Below are 21302 nucleotides of genomic sequence, written 5' to 3'. Positions count from 1 at the left end.
TCACCATCTGGTACGGAGGTGCCAATGCACAGGACAGGAAAAGACTCCAGAGAGTTGTGAACTCGGCCAACGCCATTGCGCGCTCCAGACTTCACTCCATCGAGGACATCTACAAGAGGCAGTGTCTTAAGAAAGCAGCCTCTGTCCTCAAGGACCCCCAGCACCCAGGCCGTGCCCTCTTCACCCTGCTACCATTTGGGAGGAGGTCCAGGAGCCTGAAGACGAGCATTCAGCAGCACAAGGACAGCTTCTTCCCCACTGCCATCAGATTCCTGAATGATCAATGACCCACAGACACTGCCTCACTTTCTCCTATTTTGCACAAATTTATTTATTTTTAGATGTATTTTATAGCAATATTGGCACCTGTAGTTCTGCCGTCATACAACAAATTTTGTGCCACATGTTCACGACAATAAATTCTGATTCTGATTCATCAATTATCCATCTTGATGCTCCTAATGAAGTAACAGTAACATAGTTAGCTCTCTTTTTTTTCTCTCTCCTCACCCCATTAGAAAACGTGGCCTTATAACGTTTCTCACCAGGAAAGATCTAATTGAAGCATTACACGCCAGCGGGGAAGAGTTATTGGGCCGGACCTTGCGGTTACGTAGACCAAAGCAGAATGAGATGCCTATGGCAAGTAAGTCGGCTTGATTCGTTTCTCTTTGACATCGACAATTTATGGGGGTTTTCTTTTTCACTAGCTTCAGTCCGAGATGCCATCCAACAACTTCTTTCCCACACCTTTCTAGTGCTCCATCTTGTCTTTGGTCCTACAGTAGAGGAGTCCAGGACAAGAAGGCAAAACCTTAGGACTGAGGGGTGCCCATTTAAAACAGGAGTTTCTTTGGTCAGAGAGCGGTGAACCTCTGGAACTTGACACCATGGGCAGCTGTGGAAACTGGGCCATTGGGTGTATTTAAGGCAGAGATTGATAGGTATCTGGATTGTCAGGGTATCAAAGGTTATGGGGAGAAGACCGGGGAGTGGGGCTGAGTGGGAGAACGAATCAGCTCATGAGGGAATCATGGAGTGGGCTTGGCAGGTCGAATGGCCCACTTCTGCTCCTATTGTCTTAGGGCAGTGGTTTTCATATTTTTTCTTTCCACTCACATTCCACTTTAAGTAATCCCTATGCCACAGGTGCTCTGTGATTGGTACGGCTCCTAGAACGCTTCCACCAGCGTTGTCTCCGCTCCATCCTCAACATCCATTGGAGCGCTTTCATCCCTAACGTCGAAGTACTCGAGATGGCAGAGGTCGACAGCATCGAGTCCACGCTGCTGAAGATCCAGCTGCGCTGGGTGGGTCACGTCTCCAGAATGGAGAACCATCGCCTTCCCAAGATCGTGTTCTATGGCGAGCTCTCCACTGGCCACCGTGACAGAGGTGCACCAAAGAAGAGGTACAAGGACTGCCTCAAGAAATCTCTTGGTGCCTGCCACATTGACCACCGCCAGTGGGCTGATATCGCCTCAAACCGTGCATCTTGGCGCCTCACAGTTTGGCAGGCAGCAACCTCCTTTGAAGAAGACCGCAGAGCCCACCTCACTGACAAAAGGCAAAGGAGGAAAAATCCAACCCAACCCCAACCAACCAATTTTCCCCTGCAGCCGCTGCAACCGTGTCTGCCTGTCCCGCATCGGACTTGTCAGCCACAAACGAGCCTGCAGCTGACGTGGACTTTTACCCCCTCCATAAATCTTCGTCCGCAAAGCCAAGCCAAAGAAAGAAGAAGATGTATGAGTGGAGAGAAAAAGTTTGAAAACCATTGTTTTAATTGTTTTAATGTGCACCATTTCAGAGCCCCAAAGGAAATGGGCCAATGACAATTTTTCTCAAGCAAAATATAACAATTGGGTCTAGAGCAGTAATTCTCAACCTTTATTCCCCCACTCACAAGCCACCTTAAGAAATCCCTTACTAATCACAGAGCACCTATGGCATAGGGATTACTTAAGGAGGTGTATGAGTAGAAAAAAAAAAGGTTTGAAAACCACTGTCTTGTGGTCTTCCCCTTCATGAACGTGATAGTATGGTACAAGAACGCTGCCGTAATCTGCTGGGTTTCACCTGCACTTTTGTGTACTTAACTCTTTCACCCACCTATTTTCAGATCTGCTATGAATATTCCATGAAACTTTGGAAAGCCAAAACATTATCTTAAAACACAGAGATGCTAAGGAACTCAGCCGGTTTCTCAGCGTCGAACACAGGTAAAGGTATACAACCGGCCCTTGAAGAAGGGCTCAGGAATGTATCTTTACCTCCTGTGGACGCTGCGAGACTGGCTGAGCTCCTCCAGTGTCTCCGTGTTTTCACTACAATCACAGCGTCTGCAGACTGTCGTCTTTCACGACATTAACTTGACTAGGATTTATTTTAGGCCTTGTTCAGTATCAACCCATTGGATAAATCCCTTGTCAGCCAAGACTGGGGTATGTAGTTGATATCTGTATTTTATTTATGAATGTATAGCTATCCTCGACTTGCTCTATTTTACTGGAGAAGTTGCCTTTTTCTTGTTGGGAGTTGTAATCTCATGTAACTTGCTCTGTAACTAATAATATGACATTTCTTTGGGCTTAAAAGTTCTCAGTGGGAAGAAAAGAAAGCTCGTGGAATTAGACCGGGACTCTGTGATTCCTTCTCCAACAAAGAAGAGAGTGCACAAATTGTGTATGTAACTGCTTTCTTGATTATCTTTGTCACATGGACATAACAGTTGCAGACATTGCATTTTCAAGGGCCTCATCATTGGATGTCATGCATGTACTCAGGCCAGAAACATTGGTGATATATCTTTACTTTTGATGGACACTGCAAGACCGGCTGAGCTCCTCCAGCATTTCTGTGCTTTTACCCAACTGCTATTGCCACCATGTTGTCTGCCCCATTTTCCCTGAGGGGGCATTTGAGGCATGAACACAGTCTTTTACTGTAGAGCTACCGCCCACCCCCCCCCCAATAATGAGTAAGACAGTTCTTTGTGGTGTCCCTGCCAACTCCTTGAAGCAGATAATTTAATCATTAGCCATCATTTACATTCAGATTTATTATCAGAGTACATGCATGGCATCACATTACAACCCTGAAATTCGTTCTCATGTGGGCGAGGCAGAATTACCACTTATTGGCGTTGCAAAAAAAAACCTGACTCAACGTGCAAACAAATAATGCAAACAAACTGTGCAAATCAGAGAAAAACATCCGTAAAGTGTAAAAGTAAGAGTCCTTAAACGAGTCCCTGATTGGTTTGTTGTTGAGGAGTCTGATGGTGGAGGGGGAGCAGCTGTTCCTGAACCTGGTGGTACGAGTCTTTTGGCACCGACACCTCTTTCAGAATCAGAATTTATTTTTATGAGCAAGTCACGAAATTCGGCGTTTGCGGCAGCATTACAGTGCAAACACTTGTTGATGGCAGCAGCGAGAACAGAGCATGTGCTGGGTGGTGTGGATTCTTGATGAGCACTGCTTCTCTCCAACTGCAGTGTTCCCCGTAGATCAGTAGTTTTCAAACTTTCTTTCCACTCGCATACCACTTTAAGTAATCCCTGTGCCTTGGTGGTATGCGAGTGGAAAGAAAAGGTTTGAAAACCACTGTTTTAATCATACTTCATTGACTCGTTCTGTGCACTGTTTCAGAACTCTAGGAAATGGGCCAATGACAATTTTTCTCAAGCAAAATATTTCAGTCACAATTGGGCCTCGAGCAGAGGTTCTCAACATTCCCTTCCTATTCGCATCCCAGCAATCCCTTTCCAATCACAGAGCACCGATGCCCTAGAGATTACTTAAAGTGGGATGTGAGTTTTTTTTTAAAAAAAGGTTGCCCACCCCTGTTCTAGACATACAGGACTATCAAAATCATTTATAATGGCTCATTTTTTTCTGAAGAAGATAGAATCTTAGGGTTGGGGCAGAGAAAATACAGTCTTGTCAAGCACCACAATTCTGGTAAAAACACAGAAATGCTGGAGACACTCAGCCAGTCTCGCAGTGTCCATAGGAGATAAAGATATATTGTTGACATTTTGGGTCTATGCCCTATCTCAAGGCACCTACCCCTGTGACTGCAGTAGATGCTGCACTTGCGCCCACACCTCCTCCCTCGCCACCATTCGGAGCCCCAAACAGTCCTTCCAAGTGAGGCAACACTTCCCTTGTGAACCTGCAGGGGTCATCTCCTGAATCCGGGTGGCGGAAGATCCAGTGGGCAGGGGGCCAAGGCGAGGATTTGTGGCCGGGGTGTTGGGTGTTCAGATAGGCGGGAGGTTGACTTTTATACAGGTCACAAGAAAATACTCGATTTTGGGGCCAAAATGGGGGTCCTTGGACTGAGACTCTTGAGTGCAATGCTGAAAAGAGTGCATTCTCTTCCCATCTCGAGCAGTGGTTCTCAACCTCTTTCTTTCCACTCACATCCCACTTTAAGTAATCCCTAGGCCATCGGTGCTCTGTGATTAATAAGGGATTGCTTAAGGTGGGATATGAGTGGGAAGGTTGAGAACCACTGCTCTAGACCCAATTGTTACTGAAATATTTTGCTCGAGAAAAATTGTCATTGGCCCATTTGGAGTTCTGAAACCGTGCACCTAACGAGTCACTGAGGAATGATTAAAACAGAGGATTTCACCCTTTTTATTTCCGCCCACATCCCACCTTAAGCAAGCCCTTACTAATCACAGGGCCCTGTTGTCATAGGGAGTACTTAAAGTGGGATACGAGTGGAAAGAAAAAGGTTGAGAACCACTGATCTAGATAGAGGTCTCTCCCTTGGCCTTCCCATCCGTTTATCGATGGTATTAATTTTTTTTTCCCAAAACAGTAGAAGCCATTTAAATCCGTGCTGCCCAATTACATCCAAATTAACCTACAAATCGCTGTGGTTTTGAAGGATGTGAGGATACTGGAGCACCCGGTGGAAGCCAACGCAGACTCAGGGAGAACATACAAACTCCTTACAGACAACACCGGGTTCAAATCGGGTCACTGGTGCTGCAATAGTGGCGCTAACCTTGCCGCCTAAAATAAAGATGAGAAGTGGCAGTTTTCCGGTACACTAGGCCAACACTTCCACCCAAGTGACTTCTCAAATAGATAATCTGATTGTCATCACCCAGTTACTTGTGGGGTCCTTGAGAGCAGGCAATGGTTATCATTCTTCTTTAATTGCGAAACAGTGGTTTTGTGTTTCTCCAACTGTAAAGTGCTCTGAGAGTTTGACAGAATTTTCTTTTTGCGTAACTTGGTTTCCAAGTGATCACAAGGTTATTTTTGCTCTCTCAAAAGGTGTTTTCATGAAGGAAAGCAGGAAGAATCAGCCAAAGAAGAAAAAAATGATGCCAGGTACACCCAAACCTTTCCTGGAATGGAATTGTACTCTTCTTGCATTTAGAACAGAAGTAGGCTGTTCGTCCCGTCGTGTCTGCCCTGCCATTCCATCATAAGCTGATCCATTCTCTCACTCCCCTGCCTTCTCCCCATAACTTTTGAACCATGACTATTTAGATACCGAAATATGATTTTCGTCATTTGGAAGGGCAATTCTGGTTTGTCTGAGAACTCGCATCAGGAACAAATTTAAATGTAAATTCAGGCATCCAGCATGGTAGCAGGCCCTTCTGGCCCACAAGTCCGTGCTTCCCAATTGACCTACAAACCTGGTACGTTTTGAATGGTGGGAGGAAACCCACATAAACACGGGGAGAATGTACAAACTCCTGAGAGACAGCGCTGGATTCCCACCCCGGTCACTGGCGCTGTAACGGTGTTGCGCTAACTGTGCCACTAACTGTGAATGCTGGAGAGTTGAGGTTGACTTTGAGTTTAGTGAAAAGCTAAAGACTGCAGGGGCTGTGATTGCGGTTAAAAACTCAGAAATGCTAGAGGAACTCAGCAGATCTCGCGGTATCCACAAGAGGTAAAGATTATATAACCGACAGTGGCTGATCGGAGGGAGAAACTTCTCTGTTGTACCACCCTCTCGCAGGAAGGCATGGGGCTGGCTCACGGACATGCCCGTCAAATGTGATGTTCTTCTTACTCTCCTGCTCGGTCTGAGCGTTTTTTTTTAAGCCAAGGAAGTTTTTTTGAATTTAAGACAAATATGAAAGTTGGCAGACGCTGTGATTGTAGTGAAATCCACAAAAACGCTGGAGAAACTCAGCCTCCAGCAGTTACGCTAATGCCCCCGATTAGATTTGTTCTACCACCGACTCTGATCACAGAGCACCGTGGCAAAGGGATTACTTGAAGTTATATGTGAGTGGAAAGAACAAGTTTGAAAACCATAGATCTATCGGAAGCAAAGGGTAGCCAATGTTTTGTGGCTGAGCCCTTCGTCAATATATGAACAAAAGGCAGACAGGTGTCTGAATAAAAAGGCTGGGAGCAGAGAAGGTGAGGGTGGGGAGCACAGAAAATGGGCCTATGATGGACAGGGACAGGAAAGGTGAGGGGATGGTGTGTAGGTTAATATCAGGAACAAATGTTTCACCTCTTGCACCTCTGACCCACGCAGACTAGGGAGTTGAATTAAAAGTTTAAAAATTTAAACATACAGCCCATGCCACCCAATGGTACATTTTGAACAGTGGGAGGAAACCCATGCAGACATAGGGAGAAAGTGCAAACTCCTTACAGAAAGCACCCGATTCAAATCCCTGTCCAATCACTGGCGCTGTAACAGCGTTGCGCCTATCTCTACCCTAACTGCGGTGCCGTTGATGGTTGAACTGAATCGCAGAACCACTCAGTACAAAGTGCAATGTGTGGGGGGGAGAGGGCCGGGAGCAGTTCTAGATCCAAGCAGGCCAGCTGGTTTTGGGTTCAATCCTGGATGGTGTTGAGCTACCTGATGATGATCAGGGCAGCTCATTGTTCCCCAATGCAGCACCAACATGGAGTTAAACAAGAAAGTCTGCAGACGCCAGGGTTGAGTGCAGCATTGAAGGGCTCAGGCCCAAAACATCAGTTACCCTTTACTTCAAATAGATCCTGTGTGTCCTACTGAGTTTCTCCAACACTTCATACTAACGTGCACAGTTTGGAAGCTGTAGCCTGATTATAGGAACATAGGAAGTAGGAACAGGAGTAGGCCAAAAATGGCCCATCGAGCCTGCTCCGCCATTCAATACGATCATGGCTGATCTAATTTATGATCTAACTCCACCTACCTGTCTTCTCCCCATATCCCCTAATTCCTCTATCACTGCCCGTCCTTCTCCCCATAACCTGGCTAATCAAGAACCTGCCTTAAGTACACCCAATGCCCTCCACAACTGCCCACAGATTCACTGCCCTCTGGCTGAAGGAATCTAAGTGGAGACCCTTCATCTCTGAAATTATGTCCTTTTGTTCTAGGCCAGTGGTCCTCGACCTTTTTTTTTAATCCCCACTCACATCCCACCTTATGTAATCCACAGAGCTCCTATAGCATTCTATACCAGCGAGTAAGTGGTTAGTAAGGAATTACTTAAGGTGGGATGTGAGTTGGGGGAGAACAAAGGTTGAGGACCACTGTCCTGGGTTCCCCCACCGTGGGAAATAGCCTTTCTACATCAACTGTCATGAGCAGCAGGTCAGACAATGCCAACGGAGAGGGACACCGCTTGATGAGCTGTCACCAGAAATGAACAAAAGCCAGCCATCAAGCATGTTTTTAATTTTGAGAGGGGGAGAGAATGAAAGAATCTACTGGAGATCAGCAAGGACTGAATGATGATGGTAGAGGTGTCAGCTTGGTGAGAGCGCTGAAGGCATTTTAGACACACGACTGGAAGAAGGGTAAAAGGATGAATGTCAACAGAGGAAAAAAAGGTGAGGTGATGCACCTTAGAGAAGGCAAACATTCCATCACCCTAACATTGGAAACCAAAAGCAAAAAATAATAATAATTCTGCTCAGTTGTCCTTAAGAGACTTCCTAATCTGATTCCGAGAGCCAACCACGTGGTAGCAGATTGGTGACAGCCTTGCCAAGGACCTGTCTGTAGGGTCAATCTGGAACACCACTGGTTGCCAGCCACTTTAATTCCCCTTACCGTTCCCACGCAGAGAGTTCTATCCTCCGAGGTGAGGCGTGAGGAACAGCGTGTCACGTTCTACCTGGATCGGCTCATGTGGCATGAACATTGAATCTTCCAACTTTCTGATCCCCCACCCCTCCATAATCTATTTCTCCGCCTCCTTTGCGTGTTCCCATCCTTACCTTTGGTTCAAACCTTTCCATCCTAACCTCAGCCCCCCCGTGGATTCCGATCCATCTCTCCCACCTTCATTTTTCCACCTCTTGACCTGTACTCCTTGTTCCCCCCCACCTCCCTTTTATTTGCTCTCAGCCTGCGACATCAAAGGCACCAGTCTTCACCCCATTGAGGACATGTATGAGACGTTGTCTTAAAAAAGCAGCCTCTCCTCAAGGGCCCCCACCAACCAGGCCGTGCTCTCTTCACTCTGCTACCATCGGGGAAAAGGTACATGATCCTGAAGACAAGCTCCAGGACAGCTTCTTCCGTCCCGCCATCAGATTCCTGAATGATCAATGAACCACAGATATTGCCTTACTTTTCATGCAATATTATTTTTTTCTAATATAAATGTTTGCACTGTGATGCTGCCTTTTAAATCACAGAGTTTTGTGACTTCACGACAATAAATTCTGATTCTGAACGACTGTCTTGCACTGTCAGGAGGGTTAGACATCACACAGCACATCATAATCACATAACATACCTTTGTACAGAGTAATCCTTGAAACGTAAAAATTTCACCTTAAAATTGGGTCTTCCTTCACATAGGGTCTAAAATTCTTACCTTGATGGTGAACTCTCTGCATTGCTGCCATCTTTGCGCTGGATCCCACGCGTTAGTTATTTGCGAAATCTCAGTGCTCCTCCGCAGGGTCCATCTGTCCAGCTCTGTGCAGACTTTAAACGGCCTGTTCCAGGAGCATGGTTGGCAAATAGGTTACAGCGACTGGGACCGGGGCTCGAATCCCACGCTGTCTGTAAGGAGTTTGTACGTTCTCCCCATGTCTGCATGGGGGCTCCGGTTTCCTCCCACCATACACTGCAGCTGCAGCACCCACCCGGCCATGGCTTGTGGTATGAATTTTCAAATGCCTATGACTAAGACCTACAGGAAACTGTAATCCTGCTCTCTGAGAGCGGGACACTACTTTAGCTTTAGCCTTTCCTGAATCCTTCCCAGCTTTCCCACCAGCCCTGTTCGCTCCTGTCAGCACTTCTCCCACCGTTCAAAACATGCAGGGATTGTAGGATAACTGGGTATAAATTGGGTGGCACGACTTGTGGGCCGGAAGGGCCTGTTACCATGCTGAATGTCTAAATTTCTTATAATAATTTGTTGAGTTTTGTCACTCAGCCCTGCAATTCTCCCCATAGCTGTTTCAAATGAAGAAGGAGAAGATGAATCTGCCAGTCTACCAAAGAAGAAAAAGAGAAATCATCAGGAGAAAGGTGAGTGAATGAGGCCTTTCAGGCTGGTGTTCATAGGCCTGATCTGGAAATTAGATCAAATTCCATGATCGAAAAGCATGTCAGTGCTGGAAATTTGAAGAGAAACAAAAAAATGGTGGGGAAATTCGTGTCAGTCAGAATCTGTGGAAAAGAAAGCAAAAGTGGTTCTCAGACTGCAGGCATGTAATGGCACAATCAAGAAATTTTGCTGTTACACGGGCAGTCTAAAAAGGGAATGTGCAGGGTTTTGTAGTCGATGCCTGCACTGCGATTTATCCTGCAGGACCCCTACAACTTTGGGGGTAAACATTGCAGTGTAAATGGTACCGGAGAAATTAATTGATGGTCATCCACTCTACTGCACGTCCAACCCCTGGGACTGTTGCACTCAGGTACTTGCAGCCTAAAAATGTGCCCAATATGGACAACCACACGGGTAGTAATTATCTTAATTTTTTTCCAGCAACTTTCCCGACATTACAGTCTAACAAACATTAAAGGTTAATATTTTTGGTCAAAAACAATCAGAAATGAGGGAGGGTAATAAGATGGCGAGAGAGGTGGACAGGACAAAGAAAGTACAGTAAAACCCCTGTATCTGGTATCTATGGTAGGTGCTGGGTATTTTCTGGTTGCTTGAGATTGTGTGTCACGTGATTGGTGAACTGATCGCGAGGAGGTGCAAATTTTAAACTTTTGTATTTTTTATCTATTTATCTTCTGCAATTACTGTTTTACTGGTTGCTTGAATTCTGGGATAACGGGGATTTTACTCTCTCTGTGATAGGGTCATGCCAGGATTGATGCCGGGATAACTGGTCCATTCAGATGTGTTAATGGGATCTGTTAGAGGGTGACTGCTTTTTGGTGTGTGTCAAATTCCAGCAAAGTAGCTATAGAAATCAAATTTGTTCCATAAATTCCATACATGTACAAGTTACATCTCCTGATTGAGCCCTTTTGTTTTAGAGAAGAGGCTTTCTTGAAAGCGCATCTTTTTTTCCGAGCAGTTTCCTCTTGATGTGACCAGGAGTTGATCTCTTTACAAATGATATATCAAAGGCAGTTTGAGAGAACTTGCCCAGGTCACGAGATCTGAAGAGCCTAGATTTGTACCCTTGCCTGCATGGAGGTCGGGAGAACATGAGCGGAATGGGAGCAGGGGAGTGCCCAGTGCAGCATTGGGAGGGATGGTACACAAACATGCTGGACAAACAGCAGGGCATGCAGCACCAATAGGAAGTAGAGGGGAGCCAACATTTTGGGCCTGAGCCCATGATCAGGAACATGTTGAAGTGCAGAACACAAATGTTCTGGACAAACTCAGCAGATCATGCAAAATCCATTGGAAGTAAAAGGGTGGTTAAACAAGAAAGTCTGCAGGTGCTATGGTTGTAGCTTACACAAAAATGCAGCAGAAACTCACACTGCATTCTTTATACCGCAAAGGTAAAGATACATAACCAACGTTTCTGGTCTGAGTCCTTCATCAAGGTACGAGCAAAATGCAGGCAGCCGCCTGATTAAAATGGTGGGGCAGGGGGGAGGAGCACAGGCCCACAGGCAAGAGGTCATTGGTGGATATTTGGGTGGGGGGAGGTGCCAGAGAAAAAAGCTGGAAAGTGGTGGGAGGGGACGGCTCTGTGAATGGAGAGGGAAGGGGGTGAAGAGCTGAAAGAAAGGAGACCGAGGGATGTGGAAGGGAGGGAGGACGGGATGTGGGCCAGCAGAAACCGGGAGAAGTCGACGTTGATTCCGTCCAGTGGCAGAGTGCCCAGATGGAATAATGGGTGTTTCTCCTCCAAGTTCTGGGTGGCCTTGGTTTGACAGTGCATGCACAGATATGTCGGGAGTGGGGCACGGAATTGAAGTGGGTGGCCGCTGGGAGATCCCTTTTATTTATACGGATAGCGAGAAGGTGCTCAGTGAAGCGATCTCCCAGTCTGTGTTCATTCTCCAATGCAGTGGAGGCCCCAACTGGAAACAGTAGATAACCCACCCTCCCTCCCCAGATTTACATCTGTAAAGGAAAACCAATTTTTAAAAATTCTTTGTACGGACGCTGCGTGACCTGCTGTATTTCTCCAGCACATTTGTGTATGGCCCTTGACCCCAGCATCTGGAGATTTTCTTGTTCAACTCCAGATCAGAATCAGAATTTATTGTCATGAACAAGGGGTTGTTTCACGGCAGCATCACAGTGCAAACATTTACATAAAGAGAAAGAGACAAAGTGAGGCCGTGTCTGTGGTTCATTGATTATTCAGGAATCTAATGGCGGAGGGGAAGGAGCTGTCCTTGTGCCGCTGAGTGCTCGTCTTCAGGCTCCTGGACCTCCTTCCCGATGCTAACAGGGTATTTGAGGATAGAGGCTACTTTTTTTAAAACACCTCCTCATGTGGATGTCCTCGATGGAGTGAAGTCTGGTGCCTGTGATGTCGCTGGCCTAGTTAACCTTCTAGAGTTTTTTTCTTGTCCTTCAATACCAGGCAGTGATGCAACCAGCCAGAATGTTCTCCACGGTGCACCTGTGGAAGTTTCCAAGAGTCTTCGGTGACAGACCGAATCTCGTCAATCTCCTTAGCTGTTGCTGTTGGCAAGCCATGTTTGTGATTGCATCAACATGGAGGCTCCAGGACAGATCCTCAGAGATGTTGACACCCAGGAATTTGAAGTTCTTGACCCTCTCCACTGCTAAGTCCTCGATGAGGACTAGTTTGTGCTCTCCTGACTTCCTCCTAAAATCCACAATCAACTCCTGGGTTTTGTTAATGTTGAGCGCAAGGTTATTGATGTGATACCACTCAACAAGCTAATCCATCTCCCTCCTGTACGCTTCCTCATGGTTGTCTGTGATTCTGCCAACAACCGTGATGTCATTGGCAGATTTGTAGAGCGCCTTGGAATTGTGCCTGGCCACACAGTCTCGGGTGTAGACTGAGTAGAGCGGTGGGCTAAGCACCTCGAGGTGCACCTGTGTTGAATGTGCCCAATTGCAAAGTAACATTTCTGGGCTGAATGTGACCACAATTGTGAAGACTCACAGAAATACACATTCAGGTGTATGTCTGCCCTCTGCTCCTGATTTCTGCATCAGGAAAAATGCAACATGCTCATTCAGTTGGACCAGTGAGAGGCTCTGCAGTGATGGATGCATATGGCCAGTGAGCTGTTGGCGACTTTCGGGCGAGTAACCCACACTGACTGCTGCGACTTGAGGCGAAAGGACTCGGACCCGTCTGTGGGCTGCTGGAGGCTGGCTAGAGAACCAGGTATCAGAACCGAGAATCGAGAGGACGCTGAGGGTAAAAAGGGCTTCCCAAGGGCCCTGGGCTCTGAAGGCTTACTGATCATGTGGGAGATTTGGACCTGAGCTCGGGTTGCCGATGGATTGAATGGCCACAGAGGCTGCTGGAGACAAATCCATGCATGGATACGGTGACTCTGTTGCTTCTCTTTCTCTGATTGTAGGGGGGGTGGGGCGGGGGGGGCAGGCAATTTTTTGTTTTATCTGCCTTAGCAGATTAAAGGCAATTTTCTGTAATACAGTAGAATCCCTATTATCCGGCACCTATGGGGATCGCGGATGCCACGTGAAATGCCTAACTAATCAACTGTCACAGTGCAAAATGAAGAACAAGAAAATAGTTGAGTGAAGTTCAGTAAAAGTCGTTTACTCAAACGGTCACAGAGCTTTTTCAAACCCCGCACGTTCCAGATGACGTCATCGCGCTGAGACATCACTCAGCCGGTTCGACAAGCCTCCGGTGGGCCACTACACTCGCATTAAGAATACACAGTTTTAAATTAATGCAACCTAGATTGTATACCTAAAATGGATGAGGGGGGGGGTGGGGGGGGTGGCTTGGGAGGAGGGAGGGGGGGGGGGAGAAAAAGTCACTGTAAATGTGTGAAAAAGAAAAAGTGTATATCATGGCTAATGTGATTTATGGTGTGAAAAATAAAAAATTTAAAAAAAAGAATACACAGTTTAAAAGACAAAAAAATGTAATTTGAAAAAAAAATCAATATTGTAGTATTAAATTATGTAAAGTTCACTTTAATCAGGTATTTCCTGTAATTTAAAAAATTTAAATATGAACTCCAGTCACTGGCGATGTAACAGTGTCGTGCTAACTACTGCGCTAACCGTGCCACCATCATAATTACCCCCCCTCCCCCACCCACCAAGTTTACAGATAAAGCCTTAACTAATATACCCAATACGAATAAAGATTAAGCGGGGACAGGGAGACACTTTGGGAGAGTCGACCCAGCGGGGAGTGGCATCGACCAGCTCTTCATCCTGGGCACCACCATTTTATTCAAATGCATCTCTATTCAAGCAGCTGCTGCAGGCATGGGCACGACTGGGGCGCTCCACTGGCTGAATGTTTGCTCCCATCTTCATCAAGGGGGTTGTGGAGAATATTTACGATTTTTAACTTCTAACAAACCTCGGTGTGTGTTTTATTTTGCCAGTGGTTTGGGTTTCCAGTTGATTGAATAATGGGAATTCTGCTGCATTGACTTTTCTGTTCTATTACATGACAGTATCTGATTGAGCCAATGCTCACTCCCAGAACCATCCCATTCCTCCACTTATTTCCCAGTAACGTGCCCTCTCACATGTCCCAACACCTGTACCCTGATTCCTCCCACTGGAGGAAATGCCAATAAACCACCAGGGTGGAAGGGGGGACCTTCACAGTCATTTGGAAAGCATGCAAACTCCACTCAGACAGCACCTGGATTGAACATGGGTCACTGGAGGCATTGGCACTGATCCTTGTAGCACCCTCTTTTATTAAATCTTCCAACGTTAACCTGTATCTGCAGTAATAAATTAAATCATGAATTAAAAACCATCAGGTTCATTCATGCCTTTCAGGGAGTGGCACCTGCAGTCGATACCCATTGGCAATAAAGTGAGCCCAGGCCCAGCAATGAGGTGGATTTTCAAGATTCTTTTATTGTTGTGTAATATTTCACGAAATCGCCTGCCTGCCATAAGGCAGACAAAGAGTCGCCATCAGACTCGCCCAGGGCCCCTTACAGTACAAGAGAAAGAGAAGCAAAAGAGTGTCCCTTCAGAGACAGAGTGTCCGTGGATTCACCTCCAGCTCTCCCGCAGCCGCACAGTATTCAAACCTCTGACACAATAAGGAAGCCTTCAGCGCCCGAGGTCCCTTCGAGAGCTCTCTTTGTCCTTGGCACCCCCTTGAATCCCAGCTCTGATGCCTGGCTCCCATGCGCCAGTGCCCAGCGGCCTGTGTAGGTTCTTCGGCCGCACAGCCTGTGTGGGTCTATCAGCCGCCGAGCCCCCTCGCCGTTCCACCACCGTGATCACCTTCCCAGTAGGGCTGTCTTTTCTGCTTGCTTCTCCTTCTCAAAGTGGGGGGGGGGGGGGGGTGGGGGAGCTTCTGGCCCCCTGGGCCGGTCTGCTGCTCCCCGGAGTTTGCAACACCTCGTGGCTGGTGCTGAGCGCAGGTGCTGCTGACTTGGGCATTAACTTCCACAGTTGCAGGATTTTACATGGCAAAGGCCATTGGCTCCTTGAGCAGGCCGCTGTCAGTAGGACTAGGCGGCTGAACCCTTAAGAGCAGCGCTGGATCTCTGCTCTCCCACGTCCACACCAGTGGCAGCAGCACCGCCATTATAAATTTTAATTGCCTTCTGAAATGGTGTGGAGCTGTAGGCAAGGTGATTTTTACCTTCTGTCAACAAATGGAGAAACTGAATTTGCCTGAGGAAGGAAGAGAAAAAATAACTTGGACATTTCTTATTCGATGGGGCTCCTGTCAATACTTCCATTCTGGCCACTAAGTGAAAGACGAAATATTTGCCTTGCTGTCGTTCAAAAATAACAGGAATGAAGAAAATAGTGATCCTTTTTAAAAACTGAAATTGTTTGCTCTCAATCTCTGTGATCTGTTATGTGGCCAAGTAGTCTTGCTCCTGTAGCTTGTAATGTGGTTATTCAGTGAAGGGCTTTGTCATTAAAGTATTTTTCTTCTCTTCCCCCTCTGAGAAGTTGCTTTAAGCGGGAAAAGCGAAGAGCTAAAAGTCCACGCTGAACCTCTGAAGAGAAAGAAAATAAGGAAAAGTATGTAACGTTTGAAAAAATAGCGTTTTTTTTTCAGTTTGTGTTACACGTGAATGAAAATCGTCTGTTCCCAAACTGGGATGTGAATTGTAACCTTAGCGGTTACAGCGCCAGCAACCGGGGTTCAAATCCCACGCTGTCTGTAAGGAGTTGGTACGTTCTCCCTGTGTCTGTATGGGTTTCCTCCCACCCGTTCAAAGCGAACTGGGGGTTGTAGGTCAATTGAGCAGCACAGACTCGTGGGCCAGAAGGGCCTGTAACTCTGATGTATGGTTAGTTTTTTTTAAAAGGAGAAAACCTGCTTACAAACACCTCATGCCTGAGCCACATTCCCGATGGGAGGAGGGAGAAAGATGTCTGTGTGCCTGGGGTGTAATGAGTCCTTTGGTGCGTTAGCTGCTTTTCCCAGGCAGTGGGAGGTGCAGATGAGGGGAGGGCTCAACATGATGAGTGGTCCCCAATCTTTCTCTGTCTAAGGCCCACCTGATGTCTGGCCGAACAGGCCACGCCCCATTAGTGGCAATGACTTTGATCAATATTTTCAAGTCAAAGGCAGCTCTGTAAGAAACACATCTTTATCTAATTTAAATTACAGGTCGAGTACCCCTTATCTGAAGTTCTGAAATCCAAAATGCTCCAAAATCCAAAAAATTTTGAGTGCCACAAGTGGGCTCCAGTTGGTTACCAACGGCCAGTCCTAAGTGCATTACTCACTGTTTTTTGCCATTCAGCTGAATTTCTAGTATTTATAACATAGAACACCAAAGTACAGGCCCTTCAGCCCTCGATGTTGTGCCAACCCATATTCCATTTTTTAAAAAAATGTACTAAACCCTCTCTACCCCATAACCCTCTATTTTTCTTCCATCCACGTGACTGTGTAGGAGTCTTTTAAATGTCCCCAATGTTCCAGGCACCCACCACCACCCCCGGCAGTGCATTCCAGGCACCCACCACCACCCCCGGCAGTGCATTCCAGGAAACCACCACCACCCCCAACAGTGCATTCCAGGCACCCACCACCATCCCCGGCAATGCATTCCAGGCACCCATCACCATCCCCGGCAATGCATTCCAGACACCCACAACTACTCTCTGTATTTATGCTGCATTTATCTTCTTTGGTAAGCAGAGATCTTTTTTTTTGGTAAGTACAAAACATTATTCACATTATTAAACACATTATTCCAATATCTGAAATCTGAAACACTTCTAGTCCCATGCATTTCGACCTGTATTTTATTTAACATTTTTAAAGACCCGCTGTGGCCTACTAGTTGCGAACAACTGCACGTGGGCCAAACACGGGAGTTAGCTCGGGTGGATAACTTGGTAGGCATCAACAAGTTGCTCAAGGGGCCTGTTTCTATGCTCTAAAGCCATGTGACGTTTCTATACTGCTCAGTGGTGGATAATGCACCCCTCTGGACACCCACAAATTTCTAAACACCTTTTCCTTTTCTCTCAAGCCACATGTGGAGGGCAACGCACTTAGCCCATCATTTCTCTGCTAGCTCTCCAACAGAGTTTTCCCAATAATCCCACTACTCCCTGCTGTCCAGTTGTCATATTTTCTTTAGCAGAATTTGATTTTTAATATTTAAAAATATTTAGACATACAGCACAGTAACAGGCCCTTCTGGCCACAAGCCTGTGGCTCCCGATTGCACCCAATTGTCCTACAACCCCTGGTGGGAGGAAACCGGAGCTTCCGGAGAGAAAACCCGCGCAGTCACAGGGAGAACACACAAGTGGCGGATTTGAGCTCCCATTGTTGACGCTGTAACAGCGTCGCACTAACTGGCTACGTGAACTATGGGGTTATTCGTTATAATCACCCTGCTACACAAATAATTTGGTAGCATTGCAGCTCGGTTTTTGATGAGCTCTGGCGAATGTTCAAGGTGAGCTTGTGTAATCTCCATCTACCTTTCCTTCTCAGTGACTCTCTGCATTAGTGAGGACAGAGTTTTCCCAATTTCCATTGTTACAGTTGAACATCCTTCACAATCCAGTTCCTCTGCACATGGACTGTGCCTATCGAAGTAGGAGACCCGAGTTTAAATTCAAGTTCAATTTTATTGTTCTCTAGACCTCGGTGCAACCATGCAGACACACAACCAGACATAACGCACATACAGACAAACAATATACATGCAATATATATAAAACTAAATAAATGTTACTTAATAAATAATAGAATCTCAGAGTGTTTGCATAAGCAATTCATTCAGTCTTTCCCAACAGGAAATTAAAGATGACTTGCATTTCCTTGAGTCTGGGAGATAGTGCTCTTTGGACGTACAGCACGGTTACAGGCCCTTCCTGCCTAAATACCCCAATTCACCTACAACTCCCATGCGTTTTTTTGAAAGGTAGGAGAAAACCCACGCAGACACAGGGAAAACTTAAAACCCCTTACAGACAGCATCGGATTCGAACCTGAGTCTCTGGCGCTGTTACAGCCTTGCGCGAACCATGCCGCCCGTAAATGTAGCTCAAGTCGTCGCGTCAACTAACCTCCCCTCTTTCGACTCCTACTTCCTCCTGCCAACATATGAAAGGACCCATCCCACCCCGGACACACGCTCTTGTCGTGTTCTTTAAATACGGATCTCTAGGTTTGAGGCCAATTTCTTTCCTGCTGTTAGTAGGCCTGTTGGCAAAAGATGCCCCTGCACTGTTTTCAACTGTACATTTCTCTGTGAACTGCACTACTTGTTGTAACGTTACTCCCCACACTGCTGTTTATTTGCTTGTTTATCATTCCCTTTTACACACTACCTGCTGCATGGGTTGACTTGCCCAGATAGGAATACAATGAGGTTAACATAGCGATTAGCGCAATGACCGGGACCGGAATTTGAATCCGGCGCTGTCTGTAAGGAATTAGTAAGTTCTCCCTGTGTCTGTGTGGGTTTTTCCCTGGGGCTGCAGTTTCTACCCACCCTTCAAAAGGTGCCAGGGGTTGTAGGTCAATCAGGTGTGATTGGGCTCATGGGCCGGAAAGGCCTGTTTCCGTGCTGGATGTCTAAATCTTTTTGATATCTCTCAGTAGGCATGTCAATAAACAATTCACTTTGTGATCCAACACTATTTTAGTGTCAGTGACCTTAACCAACACAGGTTCAAAGTGACTGTTTCACATAAGACATAGGTTGAGAGAAAGGCTATTCAGCCCATCAACTCTGTCCCACCATTTAACCATGAGTTGATTCATTTTCCCACCCTGCCCCACCACCCCAGTCTTCTCCCCATAACCTTTGATGCTTTTGTCACTGCAGCTTCTTGGTGTCTCTACCTGCAAAAAATTGAATTTCGTGGAAAAACATCTAAGATGAAGGGGACCATTGACAATTTTCTAAACGAGAGCTTGATTGGCTACAAAAAGATCATTCTTTATCCTTCCAGGTGAGTGTTGGGATTTATCTTCACTGGGATGCTACCAATTGAAGTGGTTCTGTTCTGGTCTTACCTGAGGAAGAATGTTGTGGCTTTGGAGGCGGTGCAGAGAAAGTTCACCAGGTTGATTCCGGAGATGGGGGTGGGGGGAAGGTTAGCCTAGGAGAGATTTGAATCGATTAGGACTGTGCTCAATGGAATTTAGAAGAATTACAGGGAATCTTATAGGTACAAAGGCACAAATAAGATAGAGGCAAGTAAGTTGTTCCCATGGGTGGGGGAGATCAGAACTCGGGAACATCGCCTCAAGATCCAGGGGAGTAGATTTAGGATGGAGATGAGGAGGAACTGCTTTTCCCAGAGGGTGGGGAATTGTGGAATTCGCTCCCTATGGAAGCCGTGGTGGTGACCTCAGTGAATAGATTTAAGACCAGGTTGGGTAGATTTTTTTACATAGAAGGGGAATTAAGGGATATGGGGAAAAGGCAGGTCGGTGGAGATGAGTCGATCATCAGATCAGCCATGATCTCATTGAATCTCCTAAAAAGAGCAGCTCCTATCCTCAAGGGCTCTCACCACCCAGGCCATGCCCCTTTCACTCTGCTACCATCGGTGGGGGAAAAAGTACAGGAAAAGACGAGCACCCAGCAGCACAAGGACAGCGTCTTCCCCGCTGCCATCAGGTTCCTGAACGGACGATGAACCAAAGACACAGCCTCACTTTTGTTGCACTGTTATTTTTATAGTAATGTTGCAAGATGGTCATAATATGAACGTTTGCCCAGTAATGCTGCCGCAAAACCCCGAATTTCATGTCTCGTTCACGACAATAAATTCTGATTCTGATGGCGGAGCAGGCTCGACGGGGCAGACGGCCTACTCCTGCTCCTATTTATAACGTTCAGAATTTAAGTGAATTTTTCCCACAAGTCGCTGAACCTGTTTTTGCCCCAGAAGGGTTTATAAAAATTACGAGAGTCACACACTGCGACTTGTGCGTTCAAATATTTGGGGTAAACTTTTTACACAGCGGTGGGCCCTTGGACAGATTACCAGGAGTCCTGTGGAAGCAGGTACAGTGAGAAGCTCCTCCACAGGGATATGAATATTCAAGATTCCTTTATTGTCATGCAATTGGTTTTAGTCTGCATTAAGGCAGACAAAGATTCGCCATCAGTAGAAATTGCCCGGCGCCCCTTACACTCAGAAGCAAAAGAGTGTCACTAGGCCCTTGCGTGTCAAGTCTCGCCTGGAGGCTGGCTATAAGCGCGGAGGGAAAAATATAAACTTACCTTTCACTGAGTAGCCCTAAGAGGCCGGTCTTGCGTCCCATTCATGTTGAGCGGAGCCTCGTAGCCGTGCCGAGCTGTTGGGGTTTTTTTAAATCCTGCTCCTGCGTCTCAGGCTGATGACAGCATCAACCCACCCCCTAGTCAGCCGCTTGCAGCAACATTACATGCGTGCTGGGCGGCAGAGCTGACCCTTCCCCCACCCGCCCCCCCAGAGGGTTCGCATTCGGAGCCTTGGAGCCGGCCACAGCGCATTCGTTGGAGGTAAGTCTCCCAACGTAAGGGCAGAGAATCTCCGCCTTTACGCTCGGGATTTTCACACTGTATGAAAGAGCCTTCTGAATGTCCATGGGTTTGCCTCCAGCTCTCCCGCAGCCACACAGAAAAGGGGATGGAGGTTCAGGGATCGTGTGCGAGCAGCGACTTTTAGTTTGATTTGGACATTTCATTCGGCCCAGACGTGGGCCAAAGGGTGGTGCTGTGCTCTATCTTTTAGGTGAGTTTTAAATCCAAATTAGTAAATAAGTTGCATGTGTAGGATGAAGCCCATTTGAGGTGTATTCACTATTTTAATCTTGGATACCAAGCAATCAAATTTGCATTCCACAAATCCCCAAAGACAGGAACTTGATAATGACGAGACAGTCTGGTCATTATAGAAATGTTGAATCAAGGCCGAGAAACAGAGTTAGCTCCTGTGCTGCTGAGAGGAATTATTGGAATTTAATGAGCAAGATGAGGCCTTCCATTTGCATCTCATTATGAAGGCCAAAGTTCAGGTGCTCCGAAGGCCGGCAACTCCCATGGTCCAGCACCTTTGAATCTGCCGCTGATCGTACACAAACTCCTCACAGACAGTGCGGGACTTAAACCCCAGTCCCCGATCGCTGTCACTGTAAAGTGTGAATCTGCCGCGATTGGGACCTGGGTTCGAATCCTGCGCAGTCTACATGGAGTTTGTTCTAATGTCCCATTCACTGGCGCTGTAAAGACATTGCGCTAACCGCTACGCTAACCA

The 21302-nt window shown here is 46.6% G+C and overlaps 1 protein-coding gene across 4 annotated transcripts in view; it reads left to right on the top strand.

The window, feature by feature from the left end:
• LOC138754898 (uncharacterized) overlaps positions 1-21302 on the top strand; it is a 92672-nt gene that overhangs the window by 57387 nt on the left and 13983 nt on the right. For 2 of the 4 annotated variants that reach the window (XM_069919866.1, XM_069919864.1), the window contains exons 14-20: positions 519-646; positions 2599-2685; positions 5299-5355; positions 9413-9487; positions 15519-15593; positions 18878-19004; positions 20649-20780. In XM_069919866.1, the coding sequence (XP_069775967.1) occupies positions 519-646; positions 2599-2685; positions 5299-5355; positions 9413-9487; positions 15519-15593; positions 18878-19004; positions 20649-20780 (681 nt within the window). The remainder of the gene's footprint in view (positions 1-518; positions 647-2598; positions 2686-5298; positions 5356-9412; positions 9488-15518; positions 15594-18877; positions 19005-20648; positions 20781-21302) is intronic. The other 2 variants (XM_069919865.1, XM_069919867.1) reach the window with 2 other exon arrangements.

Source organism: Narcine bancroftii, chromosome 2 (genome assembly GCF_036971445.1).
Source record: "Narcine bancroftii isolate sNarBan1 chromosome 2, sNarBan1.hap1, whole genome shotgun sequence".
In the NCBI taxonomy this organism is placed as follows: domain Eukaryota; kingdom Metazoa; phylum Chordata; class Chondrichthyes; order Torpediniformes; family Narcinidae; genus Narcine; species Narcine bancroftii.
This window is presented reverse-complemented; position numbering and strand designations above follow the sequence as displayed.